The sequence below is a fragment of the Artibeus jamaicensis genome, unplaced genomic scaffold, assembly GCF_021234435.1.
Source record: "Artibeus jamaicensis isolate MK-2021 breed Jamaican fruit bat unplaced genomic scaffold, CSHL_Jam_final contig_548, whole genome shotgun sequence".
Classification (NCBI taxonomy): Eukaryota; Metazoa; Chordata; class Mammalia; order Chiroptera; family Phyllostomidae; genus Artibeus; species Artibeus jamaicensis.
The window spans coordinates 7,597,649-7,619,591 of record NW_026521883.1 but is presented as its reverse complement, the minus strand read 5'-3'; the positions used below and the strand labels follow the sequence as shown (position 1 = coordinate 7,619,591).

The 21,943-nt window shown below is 43.7% G+C and overlaps 2 protein-coding genes across 4 annotated transcripts in view; one reads left to right on the top strand and one right to left on the bottom strand.

Annotated features, from left to right (window-relative positions):
* ZWILCH (zwilch kinetochore protein) overlaps nucleotides 1–9,335 on the top strand; it is a 36,072-nt gene extending 26,737 nt beyond the window's left edge. The window contains exons 15-19 of one of the 2 annotated variants that reach the window (XM_037155678.2): nucleotides 24–160; nucleotides 1,243–1,338; nucleotides 2,533–2,645; nucleotides 6,088–6,203; nucleotides 7,290–9,335. In XM_037155678.2, the coding sequence (XP_037011573.2) occupies nucleotides 24–160; nucleotides 1,243–1,338; nucleotides 2,533–2,645; nucleotides 6,088–6,182 (441 nt within the window). In that variant the 3' untranslated portion in view covers nucleotides 6,183–6,203; nucleotides 7,290–9,335. The remainder of the gene's footprint in view (nucleotides 1–23; nucleotides 161–1,242; nucleotides 1,339–2,532; nucleotides 2,646–6,087; nucleotides 6,204–7,289) is intronic. The other variant, XM_037155675.2, reaches the window with a different exon arrangement.
* Nucleotides 7,422–19,179, bottom strand: LCTL (lactase like). 2 transcript variants are annotated; one of them, XM_037155679.2, is made up of 14 exons: nucleotides 19,121–19,179; nucleotides 18,435–18,588; nucleotides 17,886–18,049; nucleotides 17,046–17,133; nucleotides 16,658–16,767; nucleotides 15,150–15,278; nucleotides 14,952–15,047; nucleotides 14,450–14,504; nucleotides 14,195–14,356; nucleotides 10,893–11,167; nucleotides 10,237–10,363; nucleotides 9,903–10,102; nucleotides 8,964–9,027; nucleotides 7,422–7,537 (listed from the first exon to the last, which is right to left on the bottom strand). In XM_037155679.2, exons 2-14 carry the CDS (start codon nucleotides 18,550–18,552, stop codon nucleotides 7,422–7,424), a joined length of 1,704 nt encoding a protein of 567 aa, XP_037011574.2. In that variant the 5' UTR covers nucleotides 18,553–18,588; nucleotides 19,121–19,179. The 2 variants fall into 2 exon arrangements, with proteins under 2 accessions (XP_037011574.2, XP_037011575.2); XM_037155680.2 differs by lacking the exons at nucleotides 17,886–18,049; nucleotides 19,121–19,179 and having other exon boundaries at nucleotides 18,435–18,491.
* Nucleotides 19,180–21,943: the final 2,764 nt, after the last annotated feature.

Sequence of the window (21,943 nt, the reverse complement as noted above, 5' to 3'; positions counted from 1 at the left end):
TGCTTATACTTTTTTCTCTCTAGGAATATTTCATTTGTCCATCAGTAGATATACAAGAACAAGTTTATCGTGTTCAAAAACTCCACCATATTTTAGAAATAATAGTCAGTTGTCAGCTTTTTATTAAACCTCAACATGAGCTCCTCTTTTCTTTAACACAGTAAGTATTTCTCTGTTGTTTTTACTTATGTAACAGTATTCTCTTTTGAGATAGATGCAGCCAAAATATATGCCTATTTTATTACCAATTAGAACAAAATCTGTGCACCCCATCTTCAGAGTAGCAAAATGGTTCTATGTCACTGTCATAGGAAGGAAAAGGCCTTGAATTCAAAAGAAATCAGTTTAACACTTGGCTCTAGCACTTCCTAATTTCTAGAGGAAGTTTCCTTTCACTGCATTTTGTTTTCTCATGTATAAAAGTAATCTAATAACCTTATTTGTTTGTTGTCAAGATTAAATGATGTAATGTATATAAAGTTCCTGTCACTTAATATATGCTTAGTAAATGATAGTTCCTTTTCTTTACTAGTTCAAACTACTTGCCAGTTTTTTGTATGGTAACTGAATGGAATTAATATGACCGGACCTCTATCAACAGTATTGCTGTAATTTTAGAGATTTCTGCCAATGAGTTTGACTAAAATTAGTTTGGAATAACTCTCATCTGTGCATCACTGGTATCTTATGTGTGATGGGAGTCTCAAACTGGAAATAAGTGAACCACGCAGTGGCAGGACTGGATTTCTTTTCTCTGTGAAAGGAAGTATATCTCTGCCTGTTCCAAAATTAGAATTTGCCTCGATTGTAAATGGAAAATAACTTATTTTTTTCCATTAAAGATACGTAATATAAATAACTTTAATTCCCCAGACTCTGAAAACCATGGAGACTACATCTTTTTCTTTTGCCTCTTGGCTTTTTTTCTCTCTGATAGCTCTCTCTCCTCATGTAAGCCCTTATTTGGGCTCAATTAAAATGTATTCTATATCTATTACTGATTTTTAAAAAGCAGATGATATTTTCTTCAACTAAAAAGAAATGACCAATGTTTTGTTGGGAGCGGGAGTATTGTGTGTTGGTTTTTTACTTTTGTGTCCCTGAAATTATTCTGTTGTTGATGTTGTGGTTAGTGGTATTCAATAAAATGTTTACTGTATGAGTTTTAGACTTCTTCCAAAGAAGCCTATATCTCCAATGGCATCCCTTTCTTAAAGAGGTTCATTTTTTTTACTTTTATAGGTCCTGCATAAAATATTATAAACAAAACCCTCTTGATGAACAACACATTTTTCAGCTGCCAGTCAGACCAACTGCTGTAAAAAACTTATATCAAAGGTATGCAATTTAATAAATTGAACTTTAAGTCCAGTCCTGATTCTAGGCAGTTTTGGTATCTGCTCCATGGGGACCTCATGACAGAGCTGCCTCTCCTCTGAAACCTGGATCATCTCACCCCCTCTGTGGCCACAGTCTGCAGAGCTCTCCCTCTGCCTTCTCCCAGCCCTTTTGTTTATTCTTTGGATCATTGCGCCTTTAACCTTTCATTTTTTTCTCTCAGTTTGTAATTCCCTTGCTGAACAGGGGGGATTGTATAGCTTAAAGGAAATGACAGATTGGAGAAAGAGTGATCAGGGTAATGACAACAAAGTCAAAGGTATGGCAGTGAGAGTGAGGGAAGAATTTGGGGCAGGGAAGAACTGTGAGGCTAAGGTGACAGATTGGCCATCAACATGGACATACAGTTTGCTGCAAATGATGGTCTCCCCTCAGCATCTCGTACACTTGAACTTGCTCTCATACTAAGTCACTCTATTTGAACCCTCCCTGTAATTAGTTCTCTCTTATTGAAATCCCAGCATGCCCATAAACCTGCTTTGGCAAAGGTCATAAGTTGTCTTCTAAGCAGTGGCCTTTGGCAAAGATCATCAGTTGTCCAGTGGATACTTCTCAGTAAAACAGTATTTTTTAGCTCCTGGTGTAATTAGAGGGTCCACCAATTAGTCCTTCAAGCTTATAAGCCCTCATAAGGCGATTCGGCATTTAACACAATTGCTTCCTTGAACCTATCTCCTTTCTTTGTTTCTGTGACATAGAATTCAGTCTTACTTTTAATTCTACCTCCCTGGTCCACTTCCATGACTGAGAATAGCTCTCTATCAAGTTCTTCTTCCTCTGCCTGCCTTTTATAAGGGTTTTCACCATAACTCCATTCTCTGCTCTCTTCCTACTTTCTGTCTTCCCTGGGTGATTATATTCATACTCAAGGCTTCAGTTCCTCTTGTCTAATGATAATTCATAACCCATACCTCTGGCTTCTCCTGAGCTTCAGACCCATGTTTCTGTTAGCTGTGAACGCCCAGCTTCAGTGTCCTGTAGGTAGGCAGTTTAAACTCTAAAATCTAAGTTTAGAATTGTGACCTCTTCATCTCTTCTTCCTTAGTGCTTATCATATAAGGATGTCACTAAATGATTTTAGTAGGAAAAAAGAAGGAAATAACTAGGGTTTTTTTCCTTTGATGTTTTCCTTAGTGAGAAGCCACAGAAATGGAGAGTGGAAATAAATAGTGGTCAAAAAAAGGTGAAAACAGTGTGGCAACTGAGTGACAGTCTACCTGTGGACCATCTGAATTGCCACAAACCTGGTAAGTATGTTTTGTGATCTGTTTAGATAAATTGAAAATGAAAATAGAATTTTACTGGTAGAAATCATTATTATAGCTCTTATGCCCAATTTTAAATAATTTTCTTAAACCCTGTGTGTAAAACATTTATTCTGAAAAAATCATGAAAGAGTACCTTTTCTCATTATCCCGGAGAGAGGAACTTCTATTAAAAGAGATCAGGCAGTAGGAACATAGGACTAAAAATAGGTTAAAAGATTGAAATGCCATATTTCACATTTTTGTGCACTGTTTAAAATAGTGATGTTTCTGCCCAAATGTCTTCTCTGTGTCTGGAATAAAGGTTGAGATTTCTGGTGTTCTGTCAAAGACAGTTTGGTCAAAGAATGTTTTTTAGCTCCTGGTGTAATTATCTAGCCCACCAAGTCTTCCTCCTTCACTGAGCACCTATAAAACTTGTTTTCCTTGCTCATGTGGATTGTATGGTACAATCATCTTTTACTTACATAGGTCTTAAATGCATTCAAATATTGCAAGCCTTATCCAAAATTAAATCTGGTAGTTGTAAGACAAAATCCAAGAAGATTTCAAAAGCCTGTAGTTAACTACTTCTGGGAATACAAATAATTCTATTCAAGTGATTGATACCTTTCAAAATTATTTCCAGAAAATATTTATTTTTTTCCCCAAATTATATTTTAGTTCAATCATAATGGAAACTTCTCTATTCATATGGCTGAACTGTGTAAGTCCTAAAGAAACTGAAACAATTTTCTTTTTTTTTTTAGATGTTATTTATTTTTAGAGGGAGGGGAAGGGAGGGGAAAAGATGGACAGAAGCATCAGTGTGTGAGACATAGATCTATTGGTTGCCTCTCATGTGCCCCCAACTGGGGACCCGGCCTACAACCCAGGCATGTGCCCTGACTATGCCCTGACTGGGAATTGAGCCAGTGACTGTTTGGTTTGTAGGCCAGCACTCAATCCACTCAGCCACACCAGCCAGAGCAAGAATTTTCTTAAAAAAAAAAAAAAAAATTTTGCATGGCAAAAAATACCAGAGGCAAAACAACAGATAAATGACTAACTAGGAAAAGAAATTTTCAGCTCAAGTTCATAAAAGGAGCTACATTCCCTGGTGGAGAAATTTCGAATCAGTAAGAAAAATATTAATAATTCAATAGAAAAATGCTCAGAAATGATCAGCAATATGAACAGTTTACCAGAAGGGAAATTCAAATGTCATTTTAAAAATGAAAGGTGCTGTTGTTGGTGGGACTGCAGACTGGTACAACCACTATGGAAAACAGTATGGAATTTTCTAAGAAAACTAAAAATGGGTCTGCCTTTTGACCCAGCAATTCCACTGCTAGGATTATATCCTAAGAATTCTGAAACACCAATCCAAAAGAACCTATGCACCCCAATGTTCACAGCAACACAATTTACAATAGCCAAGTGTTAGAAGTAACCTAGGTGCTTCCAACAGTAAATGAATGGATCAAAAAACTATGGTACATTTACACAATGGAATTCTATGCAGCAGAAAGAAAGAACTCCTGCCTTTTGTGACAGCATGGATGGAACTGGAAAGCATTATGCTAAGCAAAATAAGCCAGGTGGTAAAAGACAAATACCATATGATCTCACCTTTAATATGAATCTAAACAACAAAACAAACAAACAAGCAAAATATAACCAAAGACACTGAAATAGAGAATAGGCTGACAGTGATGAGGGGGGAGGGAATTTCAGGGGAAAGGGGAAGGATTTACAGAAACAAGTATAAAGGACACATGGACAAAAACTAGGGGTGGGGGATGGAAATGGGATGTAGGTGGGGAGGACTAGGGGGGGTAGGCTGGGATGGGATTAAAAGACAGAAAACTGTACTTGAACAACAATTAAAATTAAAAAAATAAAAGCTCAACTCTACATATAATCAGAAAAATGCAAATTTATATTATACGTCATGTTACGTACCATCTTTTACCTGTCAGTTTCACAGAGATCGAAAAGTTTGTGCCACAGTGCTGGCAAGGACATGGGGGAACAGGCTGTTTGGAGTATAAAGTTGTGTACAGCTTCTTTGGAGGGCGATATTCACCAGAATCTTAAAAGAATATGAATTTGGCCTAGCAGTTTCTTTAATAGGAATTTATTTCACACATATAACTACATGTGCCAAAAGACCTATAAACAAGGCTCTTAATTGTGCAAGAATCAATCAATGAATGCATGGATAAGTGGGACAACAATCAGTGTTTCTATCTCCCTCCCTCCATCCCTCTTTTCCTCTTCTCTGTCTCTAAAATCAATAAAATAAAAAAATTTAAAAAATACACAAACTCCATTTTGGCTTGGGTATTATAACCTGTCCTGTCCATCATATATTCTTGATGTGTTAATCTAGAAACTATTTACTACCTTTGGCTCACAACAAGACCCGCTGTTGAAGAAGGACCTCATTTATATTCAAACAAAGCCCTGATTATAAATTTAAAGCCCAATAATGAAAGATCATACACATTTAAGAAGTTAGACCTCCTATTTCATTGGACTGAACACTTTGGTCGAATACTAGTTTTTCAAGGTATTTAGTGGTATAATACTCTTGAGTAAAATATTTGATATCAAAAGCAGGACAATTTCAGAGAGAAAAGCATACCTTTATCTGCCATGGGAAGAGAGAATAATGATTTGGAGTTAGTGGGGGAGTAAAACAGTGTCCAGTAGAGTGCTGCTCACCCAGGGGGTGTTCAAATAATTGTTGATGATGGTGAGAATATGGAAATCAAAATGTCAACGTACAAGGAAGTAGACTTAATCTCATCTAAATGGTAATTGTACTGTTTATTTGGAAATAACAGACCTCGGGAGAAAAAAATGGATATGTCTTACCCTGAGACTACATACATATCCTAGGTAGATTGTTAACAAGTACATGTTAAGATTGGGAAAAAAGTTGTTTAACTGTAGCAGATGAGGCACAAAAAAATAAAGCAAATTAAAAATATATAATTTTTGAAAAGATTTTATCTTATTTTTAGAGGGGAAGGGAAGGAAAAAGAGAGGGAGAGAAACATTAGTGTGTGGTTGCCTCTCACACACCCCCAACCAGGGACCTGGCCTACAACTCAGGCCTGTGCCCCGACCAGGAATGGAACTGGTGCCCTCTAGGTTCGCAAGCTGATGCTCAATTCGCTGAGCTATACCAGCCAGGGCAAAAATACATAATTTTTTAAAAATCTGCTTTCCCTTTTAATTTGTTTATCATGTTTTCAGTGCAACAAGAGGGTTACTATTTAAAGGAATTGTCCTTGCTGATTTTTGTCTTAACAAATTCTCTTAAAGTAAAAGATATATCGTTCAGCCTTCCTTTCTTTTATTGTAAAATTCAGCAGTATACAGGATAGAAAAGCCAGTAGGATGGTAAACAATTCTGATCTCACCATCTCTCTAGTTACAGATTTTTCTGAATTAACATTAAACAGTAGCCTGGAAGAAAGGATATCCTTTACTAACATGGTTACCTGCAGCCAGGTGCATTTCAAGTGAAGTGTGCTGGTCCTCTATCAGGTAGTATGTTCACTTTTTGTTCCCTCTGAATGCTTTGTAATGTGTTAAATACCATATGTTTTAGTTTTTCTGCAACAAAATGATGACTTAATACATTAGGGATATTGATTACATATCAGTAATCACATAAAAGGCTTACCAGATGTTACTGGGCTGTGCAAGTTTTTAACTTCCTTTCTTCCTTCTGTAGCCAACCTAATAGCTCAGTTTAATCCTAAAACCAGGGAAACAAAACATTTTTTTGAGTGGTAATATCTTTATACTTTAAATCTGAATGTAGAGTAGAGAGTTTGATTTCAAAAATACTGATGGAAGAGAAAAAGCCCTGAACAGGTATATCGATTTGATATTGAAATAGACTTGTTAAAAGCAATTAACCCCAGCCCAATTGTAGGACTAAAGCCTCAGGTGTAAATACCTTTTTAAAAATGTTTAATTTGAAATGCTATTAGCCAACCAAAAGGATTAATGGAATAGCATTTTCTATTATCTTACTATTTTTGTTGTTGTTTCAGAAACAGCATTAAGTAGAATCAGATGAGTAAAATGCCTGATATTATTCCTCCTTAAGTTGTGTCTTGTCCTCAGATAAATGGAGATTAGTTAATTTTAGCATATTTAAGAATAAAGTGAATCCTTATTTCAAAAAACAAAATGTCTAATTACAGAAAAGATATATAAATTAGTTATATTTCTTTAAGATATTTTATTGCGTGAAGTGAATTGGAATTAGGAAGTGTATATGCTCATTTGCTTGGTACCCGATAAGCTTTTGCCTGGTGCATGATCAGACCCCCAACTGAACGGATTGTTGTTTGTAGGTGACTGGCTCTGCCCCTCGTGTGTAGGACAGTGCTGAGATGGTGTTCATGCGTACTTCACAGTCATGTTTCTGGGCAGATTGGAAAATGAAAAAACACCAAGTCATAAAACAATTTGTACACTGTGATTTCTTTTTGCAAAATGAAAATAGATTCATAACATACAGCAAAATATTAACTTTGACTTTGAGAAGGGTAAGGTGATGGGAGATTTTAATTTTATTTACTAAATGCTTATTTTTGTTTTCTAATTCTTAAATCCCAGCATAAGCCCCAAAAAGAAAAAACAATTACAAAGCCTGAAACAGGAATGTATATAAATCTTTGAAGTATAAAATGGATGAAAATCGGAAGATTCTCTCTGAAAGATGAAGCTGCGAACTGGGGTAGCCCTGTCTCAGCTCTGGCTCCGCAGGAGGAGCATTAAGAGAACTGCAGCAATTAACACACAGAGGGTGCAGACTGTAGGTACCACGATCTCCGTTGCCATCTGCATGTGGCTTAGCAAAGGCTCTGGAATGGGAGAGAGAACACCAGAACAAATGGGAACGTGATCATTTTAGCAAGTAGTTTCATCCTGAAAGCTTTACCTGTATTGGAAAAACTTGGAAAATGGGATCACAATTTCTAATTATTCTCACTTGCTACAAAAGAATTAAATGTTAAAAAAAAAAGTATGTGAGGGCTTTGGAAAATATTTCAGAAAACATAGGATAAAGAATACCTAAATTTGGTTCTTCCATAGGTACTGTAATAAAGTCTAAATGTGTATTAATGTTCATGTTTACCATAATTAATCTCCAAATATTGGCAGCTATGTCATATGGTTTTTATAATTTTCACTGAAGGGATTTGTGAAAGAAAAATCCTTGACAAACATTTCCAACCTTTCTAAGATGTTATTGTGTATCTTAAGAAGTATAGGAGTTTCTACATTGAAATCTTGCGAGGTAATTCTTGCATAGTTAAGTAATAGTCCTGAAGAGTTAAATGTTAAGCATATTTCATGTACATGAATATAGTAGTGGACATTGATTTAAAACCTGCCTTTAGGGTTTGTTCCAGGGACCCTGCTTACCAAGGTAAATAAGGTATAGGCCTTGCTCTAACTGGGTTCACAGGCTCCACAATAAATTCTCCATCATGTCTACACAAGATAAAGGTTTATTTTAGTTTGATGGAATATACATCCTTAATATTACCTACTTATTTAGATGTGGGAAGAGGGGTAGGCACAGTGGTATACTGGCTTATAAAAATAGCTGAATCGGCAGGGTTTGGTTTAGCACTTTCTACCTCTGATACCATTAAAGATGTGTTTGTTAAAAAAGGAAATATATTTCTCTTACTGCCCTTATAGAGATATAAAGACAAAATTCAAAGAAACAAATGGTATGTGCTGGCATTTCTTGATATGTAGTTGTGTCTTTGTTATTCTACATCTCTGAGCTTTTTAGATCCCACTGCATAAGAAATGATGCCTTCCATGAGATCAAAGACCTTGGTTTGTTTATTACTATTTCCCCAGTGCTCAGAACATCCCCCCAACCTTAAAGTGGGTGCTAACAATTAGTTGCTGAATGAGTAAATATATCTCGAGTGTTCTTTAATTTTTTTAATTTTATTTGGTATAATGGTTGAATTTTTCCCTCCTTCCATAAGCCCACTATAACAAAATAATGGATTTATAAGCTTACAGTATAATTCAAGAAAAAAAGAATAGAGTAGCTAAAATATTTATTTTGTAGGTGTTTAAAATATTATTTAAATGCTTATAAGAGAAATTTGAAATTGCTTCAATATAAAGAAAAAACCATTTTTAATTATTTGGTTTTAGACAATTGACTTAGGGTTGGTCCTCATTTTCAGATTTTGGTTATGTCATTTCTATATGATTATGTGGTTTAATTATCAAAGAGAAGAATTAAAATATACTCACCTATAGCAAGCATCTGGTTGTTGATAGAGCAAGTTTCCAAGGCTTTGAAGTACCAACTTTCCACCTAATAAAAAAACCACTTGGTGATTAATGTTGTTTTTAATCTGCTTGTCGATTAAATTAGTTAACATTTATTGAACACCAATGTGCATCACTGTGAAGAGGTCCAAAAAAATGGTATTCTTGAGGAGTTTATAATCTAGTGCTGTTCTAGTGAACGCCTAATAGCTTCCGTAGTCTCACTGGAGTAACCCTAAAAGAATGTTGGTAAATAAGTGAAATTTATTTTTGTAATTATTTTTATTAAGACATTCTAAATTACAATTTCTATTGTCATTAGCAACATAGAGAGCTAGTAGAGAAAATTGTATGTTATTGAAGAATTGGCAGTATTTGTTTACATTAAAATTCAATATTTAGCCCTGACCAGGCAGCTCAATTGGTTAGGGCATCGCCCTGATATGCCAACGTTTGGGTTCAGTCCCTGGTCAAGGCACATACAAGAATCAATTAATGAGTGCATAAGTAAGTAGAACAACAAATCGATGTTTCTTTTCTCTTTTTCTTTCTCTCTAAAATCAATAAAAAGATATATTATAAAAATACAATAGGGGCAATATATTTACAACATTTAGAATAACACTTAAAGTCTTTATGGACTAGTTTAACCCAAACAAACAGGACTCCCGCATTACTGTAGTCTGCCCTTAATATTCTGCATGTTAGGGATAAATTTTAAGATGTGCTTATTACCCTGTTCTAGGCAAATGAACAAATAGGTTGTACCAGTTAGGGTAAAAGACCAAAGGGCCATGCTCCCACATACCCTTGTCCTCTTTCATGGAGGAAAGGGGAGAGAGGTGCTTGCCATACTATGTGCCCCCCAGCTGCCTAGCTCTTCTAAAATCCAGAATGAGTAAGATGGAAGATTAGTCCTACCTCTCTTGGATTGGGAAAGCCATTGGAGGTGATAATCTTCTTATAATATTGAACTGAAGCCTTTGGATACCGAGGTTTATTTCTGTTTTTAAATTCAACATAGTAGAATCCGTATCTTTCTGAGTATCCTTTCTCCCATTCAAACTTATCCAAAAGAGACCAGGAAGTATACCCTTTTATGTTAGCACCATCTTTTATAGCTGCAAAGACATTTAATTTCATATTTAATAATTTCATTTACTTGGAAAAATAGTATTGGGAAGATAAATGTTTTCATTTAGAAACACATTTTAGTCAGTCACGTGTATGAAGACCGTGTTGGTTTGTATCTCACCTTTTAGCATTTCATTTATATATCCTTTAAGGTATTGAATTCTCCACTTGTCACATAATTGAGTGCAGTGTAATTTTTGAGATGCTCCATTTTCCATCACATATATGGGAGGATCACCATATTGAGTCTGAAAGTGAGTCATAGTAATAAATATCTTTTAAAAATCCAGCTTATGGGTGGGTTTTTCAGTCTGAGGTACATATAGACACGTGCTCAAGCCTGCCATATTTTAACCACATGTGTTTTTAGTAAATGCCAGTTCACACGTTTATTTAGAGATGAATGCAAGCAAGCAGGGGGCAAGTTCATATGAAAGAATACATTTCTCAATAAATCAGCATCATTGTAGAGAAAATGTACCTCGGGTCTTGTTCTTTCCCACATATTCCATTTCAGCTGAGAAGGGCAGCAGAATGACTAAATGTAGGGTAAGACTTTTAGCTACAGTTACATACATTGAAATGGTTATTTGTAGTAGGCATTAGTCTACTATAAATGACTAGTAGGTATTAGTCTATAAGGTTGAAATCAGCCTCTGAAGTGTGACTAAGTGGATTTTAGTTTGTTAACTTTAAATGTAAGCACTTGAGCTTAAGCTCTTATGACCCTGAGTTCAGGTCAGAAATGCCTCTTAAATAGCTCAGTGTAATGATCACCTGAGCGAAGTTGAGGAGCCTCCTTAATCCCCATGGCACAGAATATAGCTGCTGAGACCCCGTATCAGGCCAGTTTGGGTCAACCAGTTCTACTAGGTCACGATCGTTCTGGTAGCTGGGCCCCTGGCGGGAGGGGTAGTTCCTTTCTGTGATGTACCGAGTTGTAAAATGACCTAATCCTAAGAAATCAGATGTGCCTTTAATGTAGCTCTTTTCCTGGAGTGAAAACACTGGTAACCTTGACATATCCAGGCCTTGCTCTGCACTCTTTCTTCCTATTGAAAGAGAAAAACAATTTAACAAAGTTTTACCTTCTCACAATCATTTTATGTATGAGGATGATACTGACATGTTGACATAAAACCTGTCATCCAAATCCTGGGCTTTAGGATTTATTTGTGTGGAAAATATAACCTTAGCTTTTCAAACCAGAATTTTGACATTTGAATACTGTCCAAAATTTTTAAAGTTTATATTGCTTAAAAGTAATACTTTCATAGATTACTCAGTAAGTGGTATGAAGACGTGTGTAGCCATCTGGAAAATAGTAGAGTTGGATTCCTGTATTATTCATTACATAAAAAATTGGTGACTTTGGCTGCCTCTGGGAAGGGAACTGCGAGGCCTGTGCACGGGGGGGGGGGATGTATGGTCGTGTTCGTGCTTTGTTGTAGGGTAAGTCAGTTGGCACACCTCTGTACTGAGAAATTTTGCTTAGCTTTCAAAATTATAAAAATATATGTCCTTTCACTGATCAATTACAAATCTGTGTGCCCTACATTTTACTCACACATGTAAAAGAATATACATACCAGGATCTTCACTGTAGATTGAGTACCAAAAGATTAGAAACAATCTAAATGTCTGCCAGGAGAGACTGCTCAAATAAATGATGGGATGTCTCTCAGTGCCCAACACTGCAGCCATTGGAATGAGCGAGGCAGTACTTTGGATACCAACATGGAAAGAATGCCAAGGTATGTGCTTGAAAGAAACTTGAGATGCACGGTGTTGCCTACAATGAGCACGATAACCTATACTGTTCTAGCAGCAGTGCTTTTGCTCACATGCGCACGGTCCATGCCCAGAGTGTGCCCCCTCCTGGGGAGGAGAGGGCAGTGGGGAGGGGGCGGGGCAGAAGGCTGACTTTGTACTTTATTGTACTTTAAAATACTTGAAACATGCATGTTGTACATGCAAACTTGCATATACTCTATGCAAAAAGTTTTAAATGAATAAATAAAAGTAACATTTTTATGAGTTGATATAAAATATAACCATAAAAATGTTTCCATGGAGGCTATTGATTTAAATAAATGAACAGTTTGTATTATTAAATACCTTTAAACTATTAGCATGTTATTACTTTCAGTTAAATTTAGTAACTTGAGAAAAACCACAAGTTATCACCACTATACTGTCTTTAATACAATAGCCACTTGCCACATGTCACTCTTTGAATATGGCTACTGAATTAAAGATAGTATGACTGCATCTTTAATTCAGTCACACTGAAGTACTGAATTTTTTATTTTAATTTTAATAGAAAAATGGCTACAGGCTGTCGTTGGATAGCACAGATATACATTATCTGCATAATGTGTATCTGTATATATCATCTGTATACATATACATTATTCATAACATTTCCATCATCACCAAAGTTGGTCAGCATTGGTCTAGAATTACTTTTGTTCATGTTTGTTGTGGATAAAAGGGTGCTTGAGATGCCTGGAAGTAATTTGTGAACAAGATTTCAAGCAGATGCTTTCACTACTAAAGAAAATATTAACTGCTCAGAGGATCTTTCTTTCCTCTTTGTACAAAGGAAAAGTTCAGCCCAGTTTCCACTTGAGTTATCACAGAGTTGTCTGGGGGGATTGGCCTTTAGCCAAGGTCTGCTCTATGACAAATAATCTGTTGAGCTTTTAGTGCAATCCTGTGTGGCTCCTTGCAATGGCCTCTGAGGCCCCAGGCAAGTGAACACACGTTGCGAATGATGGGCTGTGCCTACGGGAACACAGGCATTGTCTCTTGTCACAAGGGCTTTTTCCTTGTGCATTTTGAGGAAATTGTTCCCCAGGTTTTGAGTGTGCGTGTGTATAGACACGCCACACAACTGGTTATTGTCAAAAGATTTTTTAGAGAGTTTGTCTAATCCTTCATTTTCAGATGATAAAGCTGACACCCAGACAGGTGAAGCGCCTTGTCCTGTCACTGGTTAGTGGCAGAGTGGGAACCAGGTCAGCCTGATAAATGGTGCTTCAGAAAGGGAAAGTGTTGACATGTTGTCAGTTCTCAAACATCCAGGATAGCCTTGTTGAGTGAGATTGTAACCTATTTCAATATCATTCTTGTCTCTCTATTTTTTAGTGTGGTGTGGGCTGATACCTCCAAATCACACAGAGATAATACATTCCTATGGCCAGACACTGCGGGTTGCCTGTCCAGTAGTCCCATGCCTGTCTTCTGTGCCCTCTTCCAAGGACCTGTATCCTTTATGGGAGTCCTGGCCTCTGGAGACCTTGTCCTGGTGGTCTAGGGCACTCCAGGGCATGTGGTTCTGTCCCTTGAGACATGAAGGGGAAGCAGCTTTTGGGTGGAAGCTGTTTCGTGGGGAGATTCTCCTTGTTAGAAACAGATATGACAGAGCTGTTTCCTTTTTTCTGCCCTTGGGTGTTGATGTGTAAAGATGGGATGCCTGGAGCTGCTGCAGCCATCTTGTGGCCATAGAAGCTGAGGTGCCAGAGTGGAAAGATGGAATGAACCTGAGTCCCCAGAGACATCCCTGAGGGCTGGATTAACCTAGCCCTGGACTATCCTTTTCTGGACTCGGGTGAGATGATAAATTCCCTACTTTCCAAGTGACTTTAGTTGGGGTTTTCTACTAGGTGGCACTTAAACACATCCTTGTGAGCTCTACCTATCTTTATTCTCTGACACTGGAAACCAGAGCTTGGAGGGAATTTCCTAAGGGTCAGAAAGAACTGGCAATAGAACCCATACTACCTATGACTGTCTTTGATTTCTCTCTCCTACTTCACTAGTTAAAATGGAGTGGGATGGGGAAGACAGGACAGCTGGATGCACAAGAGAGCAGCTGAGAATTGCTAAGTTTTACTTCTGGGGATTCACACACACCCCTAATTCAAATAACCAGTTCTCAGTTCTTCGGGGGTGAGGTTATCCCTTGGTGCCTCGCTCAAGCCCAGTGCCTTCTACCTCCCTGCCTTCTGGTCATTTCACATGAGTTCAGTACAGTTGCTGGGGTATCTGGACTTTGAAAATGGATCTCAGCTCACCAATACGCTCCTTCATGACCTGGGGGTAGTCACCGGCATAAATGGGGTTGGCAAACCAGCCCAGGCAGAACTGTAGGTATCTCTCGGCAGCTTCTATGTCCTTGGCATTACTGATGTCCACTGGCTCCCCCCACTCGCAGTTTAATGAAATCCCCACCAGCCCTTAAGGAAAAGAGAGAAAAAGGGGTGACAGGAATGAGATCATTCCTCTGGGCACTTGTCTGTTCCCTGCACATGGGAGGTGGTGACGCTCACCTCGCTGCTTGCTGCGCCATGTGTTGTTGTAGGAATGCCAGGCTTGGGCGTGGGCCTGAGAGAGAAAGGGACTCATCAAAGGTGTCTGACCCATCCACTTGTCTCCTCTCTTTCAGACGGACGTGGCCTTTCTGTCCTAACTCTAGAAATCCAGGTGAGATCCCTCCCCCTCCTATCACCATTGCAACAATGCACTTTAGACTTATAGGTGACGAGTTTTCCCATGCTTGTGCTCCATCCCTGGGCTAGACTGTAAGCCCCAGAGAGCAGCCACTACATATCATCTCAGCCGCAGTGTCCAGCGGAGCACTGGATGGCAGGGTGCTCCCACCGCAGTCCCGTGTAAGGAAATGGGTGGTGTGAGAGTGCTGTGGGACCTGCTGGCTCCGACGTGGGGCAGCAGAGAACTGCACTCAGGCTCCGAACCCTGGGGCAGGTTGAGCTGACTGGGGCTCATTGCTCCACACCGAACCCAGACCCCTCCCAGAAGGACCCGCCTCACCTTAATGATGTGATGTGCTGCCTTGTACAGGCCTGTGCCGTGGAGCTTCAGGCCTGGCGCGTGGTGGCCCGTCTCGTAGCCTTTTTCTGCCATTGTCTACAGGGATGGCAAATGGGGACTGAAGGACCCGTGAGCAGTGGCAGGGTGCGCTTCCGTCTGGGAAGTGGGTTTTCTCACCCAGAGAGGGGCCCTGCTTACCCGAGGATCGCTGAAAGTGACCCAGTGCTTCACCCGGTCCCCAAAGGCCTCAAAGCACAGATTGGCATAATCACTGAAGTAGCTGGTCATGCTTGCGTTCTGCCACCCACCATACTTGACCTGGAGCAGCTGCGAATAGAGAAGAGGAGAAAGGAGCAGGTGCCCCAAGGGTCTGTCTGCAGAAAAAAGACATGGAGCTTTTTGCCGAGTGCATGGGAGAACCCTGGGTGATCTCAGCTGCAGAGGATGTTTAGAGGAGAGGGGAGCCAAGATACAGGGAGGAACCATGATAGGACGTGAATGTGGGTGACCTGTGTGACATACCTTACCCAAACAAGACCGGGAGCGGAGACAGTGTGAGACTCCTGCTTAAGGGGAACTTGATAGGGTGAATATTTAAGAAAATTTGCCAAGGGAAACAGGTCTGACCGTGAGGGAAGAATCTTGAATATGCATTCTGAAGCAGTAAGGTAGTGGGCATGAAAGGCCGATTAGGACTTTGAGGGCCATGCGGATGTCCGCAACCTCAGAGGGACCTCTATGAGGAGAGTGGATTCTGCTTTCTTCCGAAGAGGGCTCCCTCCCACCCCAAGGCTGAGGGCAGGTTTTCCCAAGATTCATCATATTACCTACCAAGCCCTCCGTGGTGGATTTGAGGGGATGCTGAAGTGCAGGCAGTGGAGGGTTTGTTTCCAGTTTATCCAAGGAAAGCCTGCCCTCTGCCCCCAGCCCCAACCTGGAGGCCTCCGGTGACTCCCCTCCCCACAGAACAAACCCGTCAGCCCCACAGTTGAGGCCGTCCGAGTTACTCCTCCAATCTCTAACCGTCCCCCTCCTGCCTGCCCCCCAAACTCAAGCCAAATCACTTGCGCAGCCCCTCCCCACCTCCTTGCCATGTTCTCACTCATGCCCCAGCCTTTCAGAGGGGCAGTCAGATTTCATCTTTCTTCAATACCTCCCTGAAGCCATGTCCCTGTCCCCTGACCTCCTGCCACCCTGTGCACAGAGAGTTACGTGCAGGGTTTCTCTCCCAGCCAGGCTGTGATCTCTGTGGGACTTGTTGAATGAATGAGAAAAGTCACTTGAACGGGGATGTCTAATAGTGATGTTCTTAAGCATGTTGAGACTTTGCTTGGGGAGGGGTGGGGCTCCCATACGAGCGCATATGGTGCTGGCTCAAACAAATGAAGAAAAGGCTAAACAAACTTGTTATTCTACCATGTCATCAGATCTTACTCAAAAGATGTTTTTTCTTTATAGTATGAGTTGGTTTTTTGGGACAAATGTTTTGGGAAAACATCAGAATGCACACTTACCACTTACTATGAAATCAGTTAAAACAGTGTAACCTCCCTGCCATGAGTGAGCCAGAGAGATTTCTTCTTCACTCTTTCCCATCTTTTTGTCCAGGCCCACCTGCCCCACCTTGGCCGCCCCAGGTGTCCAGGTCAGGCTCCCTCCTGCCAAGCTGAGCTCCCTGTAGGCTGCTGAGCTTGCACAGCCCTCACCTGTGGGAGATCCCAGTGGTGCAAGGTCACGATGGGGGTGATGTTGCTCTTCAGAAGGGCATCAATGAAGTCACTGTAGAACTTGATTCCCTTCTCGTTCACATGGTCACCTGAAGGTGAGATGAAAGAGGGCTTGATGAGGACCATGGCCTTGGCCTTCTGAAATGTGGCATTCATAGGCCTGAAGTTCTCTCAGCCCACCAGCAATGGGGCCTCGGAGCAGTGCTATAGATACTCCTGGGAGCCCAGCTGCCTGTGGAGCCTGTGCAAGCTGCTGCCAGAAGAAACCATTTCTGTGGTCTCCCTGCCCAGGACTGTCATGTCCCCACAAAGCTAAAGTTGCCTAAAGGGGCCACACTTGGGCTAAGGAGGGGCTGCCCTGGCTTACCTCGGACACCAGTGGGTAGCAGCCGGGGCCAAGACAGGGAGAATCTGTAGTGGTTGACGTGCAGTTCCCTCAGCAGAATGATGTCCTCCTGGGCAGAGAGGGTGGGAGGCAGAGCAGAGTCATCTGGGACCCTGGGGTGGGCAGGTCGGGGCTCCCAGGCCAAGGCTTACTCATGTTCATACTCCCAGTGGGTGAGGAAGCAGCTGTTTCCTCATCCGTACAATAGGTGCCTACCACCTGCCCTGCTTCTTCCTGAGGGTATGCGAAGAATCAAATAAAACACAGGATATGGGGCACTTTGAGAAGGCCCTCGGGGTATTCCTAATAAACTTAGGTGATGAATTCCCCAAAAAGTCAATCCAGAGAGGAAAGTGGGTGCTGAGCAGAGGGACTGAGGATGAGTTGGCCCCACTCCCTCCACAGGGACTGGTGTGCATGCAGGGATCAGGGATTCAGGCCACTGCAGCCTATAGGCCCTGGGCCGTGGCATCTGTGCTTCAGCTACCCATCACTCCGCTGCCCCACAGGGCTCTCAGGCTGACCCCCAAGGCTTATGCTGTGCCCTGAGAGCAGAGGCCCCTGGCTCAGGTAGGGCTGGCCCTGCTTTCTTTCCCCCCTACATCTGTATTCCCACAACCTGCACACACCCCCAGGACCCAGTCCCAGCTGGCCCCGTTCCCTTTGGTGGGGAGTGTTTAGTGGAGCACTGGGTTAACTCTGTCACCTGCACTCCCCCAGTATGTCACTGCCCACCTCCCAGCTAGCTGTGTGCTCAAACTCCTCCCCCTCCCCTGCCCCGCCCCCACCCCCCACCCCCCACCCCCCACACCCTTCACTCACCTGGACCTTGTAATAGCCATTACAGGCCACATCTGCTGTCTCATCCCCAAGCACCTTTCCTTTCCCGCTGTGCGTGAAGGCATCCCAGATGCTCGGCCCCTTCCCTTCCTGGTCCCAGGCGCCCTCCGTCTGGAAGGCCGAACTGCCCACCCCCCAGGAGAATCCTGCAAGTAGAGACTCTGAGCTGGGCTCTGGGCCCTCCCACCCCCTGCCCAGCACTGGGACCATGGGCTCTGCTTCCCAGGCCACAGGGCAAGCCCCCTCCCAGCAGCCTGTCCCTGCCTCTCTGGGACCGGGAACATTCGGGGCGCATGGGGGGAGACAGTGCATTAAAATATTTTTTGGTACAATCTTAGTTCCATTAGCATATTATCTGTATAATAACTTCTAAAAATCTGTTAGGAACTTCTTTTATTTTTAGAACAACTACATGGAGTTATTTTCCACATTCTACCATCCAGGAAGCTAAAACACAAAACTTGTTGGCAAGCCAGCCAAGGTGGGCAAGCTGACAGACAGATGGACAGACCAACAGAGGAATGGACATACCAAGTGGGAAAGTTCCGTAGTAGAAGGAGGCCTCTTCTGGGGATCTCTTCCTGGTGGCCCCCGACCTGGACACCAGCAGTAGCACCCACCAAAGGGTGACAAACTGCACTGGCTTCATGGCACCTGGCCCTCCTCCATTCGTGGGAAAGCACACCTGGAAGGTAGAAGCCCATGCAGCCCGGGCTGGGGGCCAGGCCCCAGCTGGGCAAAGGCCAGAAGGGGAAGAAGACCGGAGGAGGGCAGGAGGAGGAGGGGACACTTTATCTAGAGAGGTGTTGGCTCTGCCGAGGGCAGGCTGAGGCTGGGCACCAGGTATAACTCCTGCGTTAAACACTAAGGAGGAGATAAACACTGGGGTTGGGAGCTCTGGGTCTGGTGGGGAAGGCTCCAAACCAACCCCATTCACTGTGTGATAGGGGAAACCCAGGCCATACCCTGTGAGAGGCCCTGATCTAATGGGGAAACCACCTCTGCCTTGGAGAAGCTCCAGTCTGATGGGGGAGGTGGGACAACTATGGAGCTATGGCACACCCCCACTTACACACTGGTGTGTGCAGAGGGGACAGATACCCCAACCCAAACCGGGGACCCTGAGCAGGGTTGCGGTCCAGGGGCCTCCAGTCCTGAGGGTCAGAGCAATTCCCCTCATTGGGATCCCCTCTCTGATGCCAGCCTCTCCTGCTTACCTAGGATTGTTGCTGGTCCCGGACACCCCCAGAGCAGCACCTGGTAGCCACAGGGCTTATGCTGCTTCCTGAGAGCAAAGCCCCCAGCTGTGTGGAAGGCTCTGGTTGGGGGTGTGGTCAGTGGCCTAACCCCCCATACAAAGACCTTCAATATCCCCATTCAGTGGTGTGGGCAGGAATGCTGAGCTGGACAGTGGGGCCTGAGTCAGCAGCTGGGCAGTTTGCCCTGGGTCCAGAGGAATTCAGTCAGCCTCCTGCCAGGGCAGAGGGGCAGTGACCCAGTGCCCTGACCTTCCTGGGCCTGATGTGCCATGCTTTCGCCTGCTAAGCTTAAGGTAGGTCCATAGGGGTGGGATCAGCGTGTGTGGGTGTCTGTCTCTGTTGACCTCTCCTGCTGCCAGAGAGAATTCACTGTAGAAGGTGAAGCTGGTTTTTCCACCTTGCCTTGGATGCCTCACTTATTCCTTCACTCATTCAACCAGGACTGTCTGCTAGAACATATCTTCCCTGGAGGCTCAGCACCTCCTTCTCCCTACCATGGCTGCCCAGGTCCCCCACTGTAGTGCCCCCTCCTACCCACCTTGCCTTTTGCAGCTCCCTTCACCTTACTCAACCTGCATCCTCCTTTCCTTTAGCGGTGCCTTCATTGTGGCTCTCTCATCTGGGAGGAATTTACCCCTTTTAGTTGATTAATTTCTTTCTACTCATCCTTCAACTCTCCTATAGGCAGCAGCACCTCCTCTAGGAAGCCTTCCAGGACCCACCCACCCCCAGGTCAGGTTGGGTGCTGTGGGTTCACCCTTCCAGCCCTGCACATCCATGTCTGCTGTTTATCTGTGTCCCCTGCCCACTTGAAGGCTCCTGGGAGGCAGGGACCTGCCTGCCTTGCTTAGCCAGCATTCCTACCCCTAGCACTTAGTTGGCACTCAGTCCTGGTAGTTGAGTCTAAATAACACAATAATTACCATGGCCGGGTAGCTCAACTGGTTAGAGCATCGTCCCAATACACCAAGGCTGCAGATTTGATCCTGGGTCAGGGCACATACAGGAGTCAACCAGTGAATGCATAAATAAGTGGAACAACAAACTGATGTTTCTTTCTCTCTCTGTCTCTCTTTCCCTCTCTCTAATCAATAAAATATTTAACACAATAATTATCCTAAAGATGATTCCTACAATCCAGGTGTTTTTACATATTGAGTCCTTTAATCCTCCCAGCACCCCTTGCAGCAGAGGCAGCCTCAGCCTTGCTGAAGGGAGAGGGTGTGGATTTTCCACCCCCCAGCAAGGGCAGGATTGGACTGCTGTGCAAATAGAAGCAGCCCCTCTTGTCCTGACACCAGCCTGGAGGTGGCCCCGCTCTGAGGCCTCCACCACTACCAGACCCATTCTGAGCTCCTCCAGGCCTCCCACCCTGGCAACTGTCCAGAGCTTCGTGGAGGCAGACCTGGGGACAGGTGTCTGGACACAGGCAGGGGCTGCTCTCCCTCTGGCTTCTCCTCTCCCTTACCCCAGGGGCCCAGCTACGGGCTGGAGCTGGCTCCCTTGGGCTTCTATCGCCAAAGTCTGTGGTGCGGGGATTAAGGCTCTCTCCTCCTAGATTCTGAGGCTCCCCAGGCACATTCATGGGGCAGAAACTGCTTCTTGGAGGGGATGTCGGGGGTGGTCCCTTGGCAAATATGCAATGAAGGGATGGGGGTTGCTGAGAAGTGCTATCTCCCACCATTCTCCATCCTTTCCTTCTCAAACACTTTCTGAGTCCCGCTAAGTGCTGCAAGAGGCCCTGGGGTGAAATGGGACTAGGCCCGTGCCCTCCTGTAGGTCTGGTCTGGCGGGGGACAGGTAAAGGGAGGTGGCTCTGACCACGGTTCAGAGTGGTCATCCTCTAATGACAGATGGATAGGATGCTGTGGAGGCTTGGGGAGCTGGGGCTGGCCTCACAGGGGAGGGAGCACTGGACATGACACTTGAAGCATGGGAAGCGTTTGCTAGATGGCAAAGAGTGAGGAAGGCAGGGGAAGTTACAAAGGAGACAGTGTGAGCAAAGGCCCCAAGGTGGGTTGGGGGACCTGGGAGGTTTTCTTTCAAGTATGCCTTGCAGAGGCAGGGCTGTGTCCTCAGGGTGAGCAGTCTGCTGGACAGCCACCATCTTGGCTGTCTTTCCTGTGGGTGGGTTGTCATGAGTGTTCATAGCCAGTGAGGTGTCCTTTGCGCTGGAGCTGGTGCCTGCCCCTCCAGGCTCATGGGCCCTGGGGACTCCACTCGCTGGGCTAAAGTAGGCAGGAAACATAAAACTTTAAGAGCTGATGTCACCTCTGAAAAATGCCCCCTTCTCGCAGAGCCAGGGGCCCAGTGTTTGTGTTGGAGGGTCTACTGGTCGGCCTGGCATGGCCAAGGCTGCTTGGGGTCTGCCTGTGGACTCAGTCTCCACCGTCTGATCCTGTTCTTCCATGGCTCCGAGCCTGGCTCTGGCTGGAAGGATGTGGGCCTCACAGCTGGGTGACCCCTAGTGACTCCCTCCCTCACATATACACACTCCAGGGGCTGCTTGGGCCCTGAGGCCTGGAGCAAGCAGGGCAGGACCCTTCTCTTGGGTTGGGGTCTGAAGTTCCTGGGCCAGGTCTGGCTGGGAGGAGCTGTGCTGTGGAAGGGGTGGCTCTTAAACCCCTAGAGTTTCCCCCTCTTCCCTCCCTCCAGAGGCTGCAGGGGGGATCTCTGTGGGGCCCAGACCTGTGACTTCTTGGGAGGGACTTGGTAAAGGCCAAAGGTGTCTGGTCCTAGGTCCTGCGGAGCCCTGATGGGTCCCAGGAATGCAAGGATGGA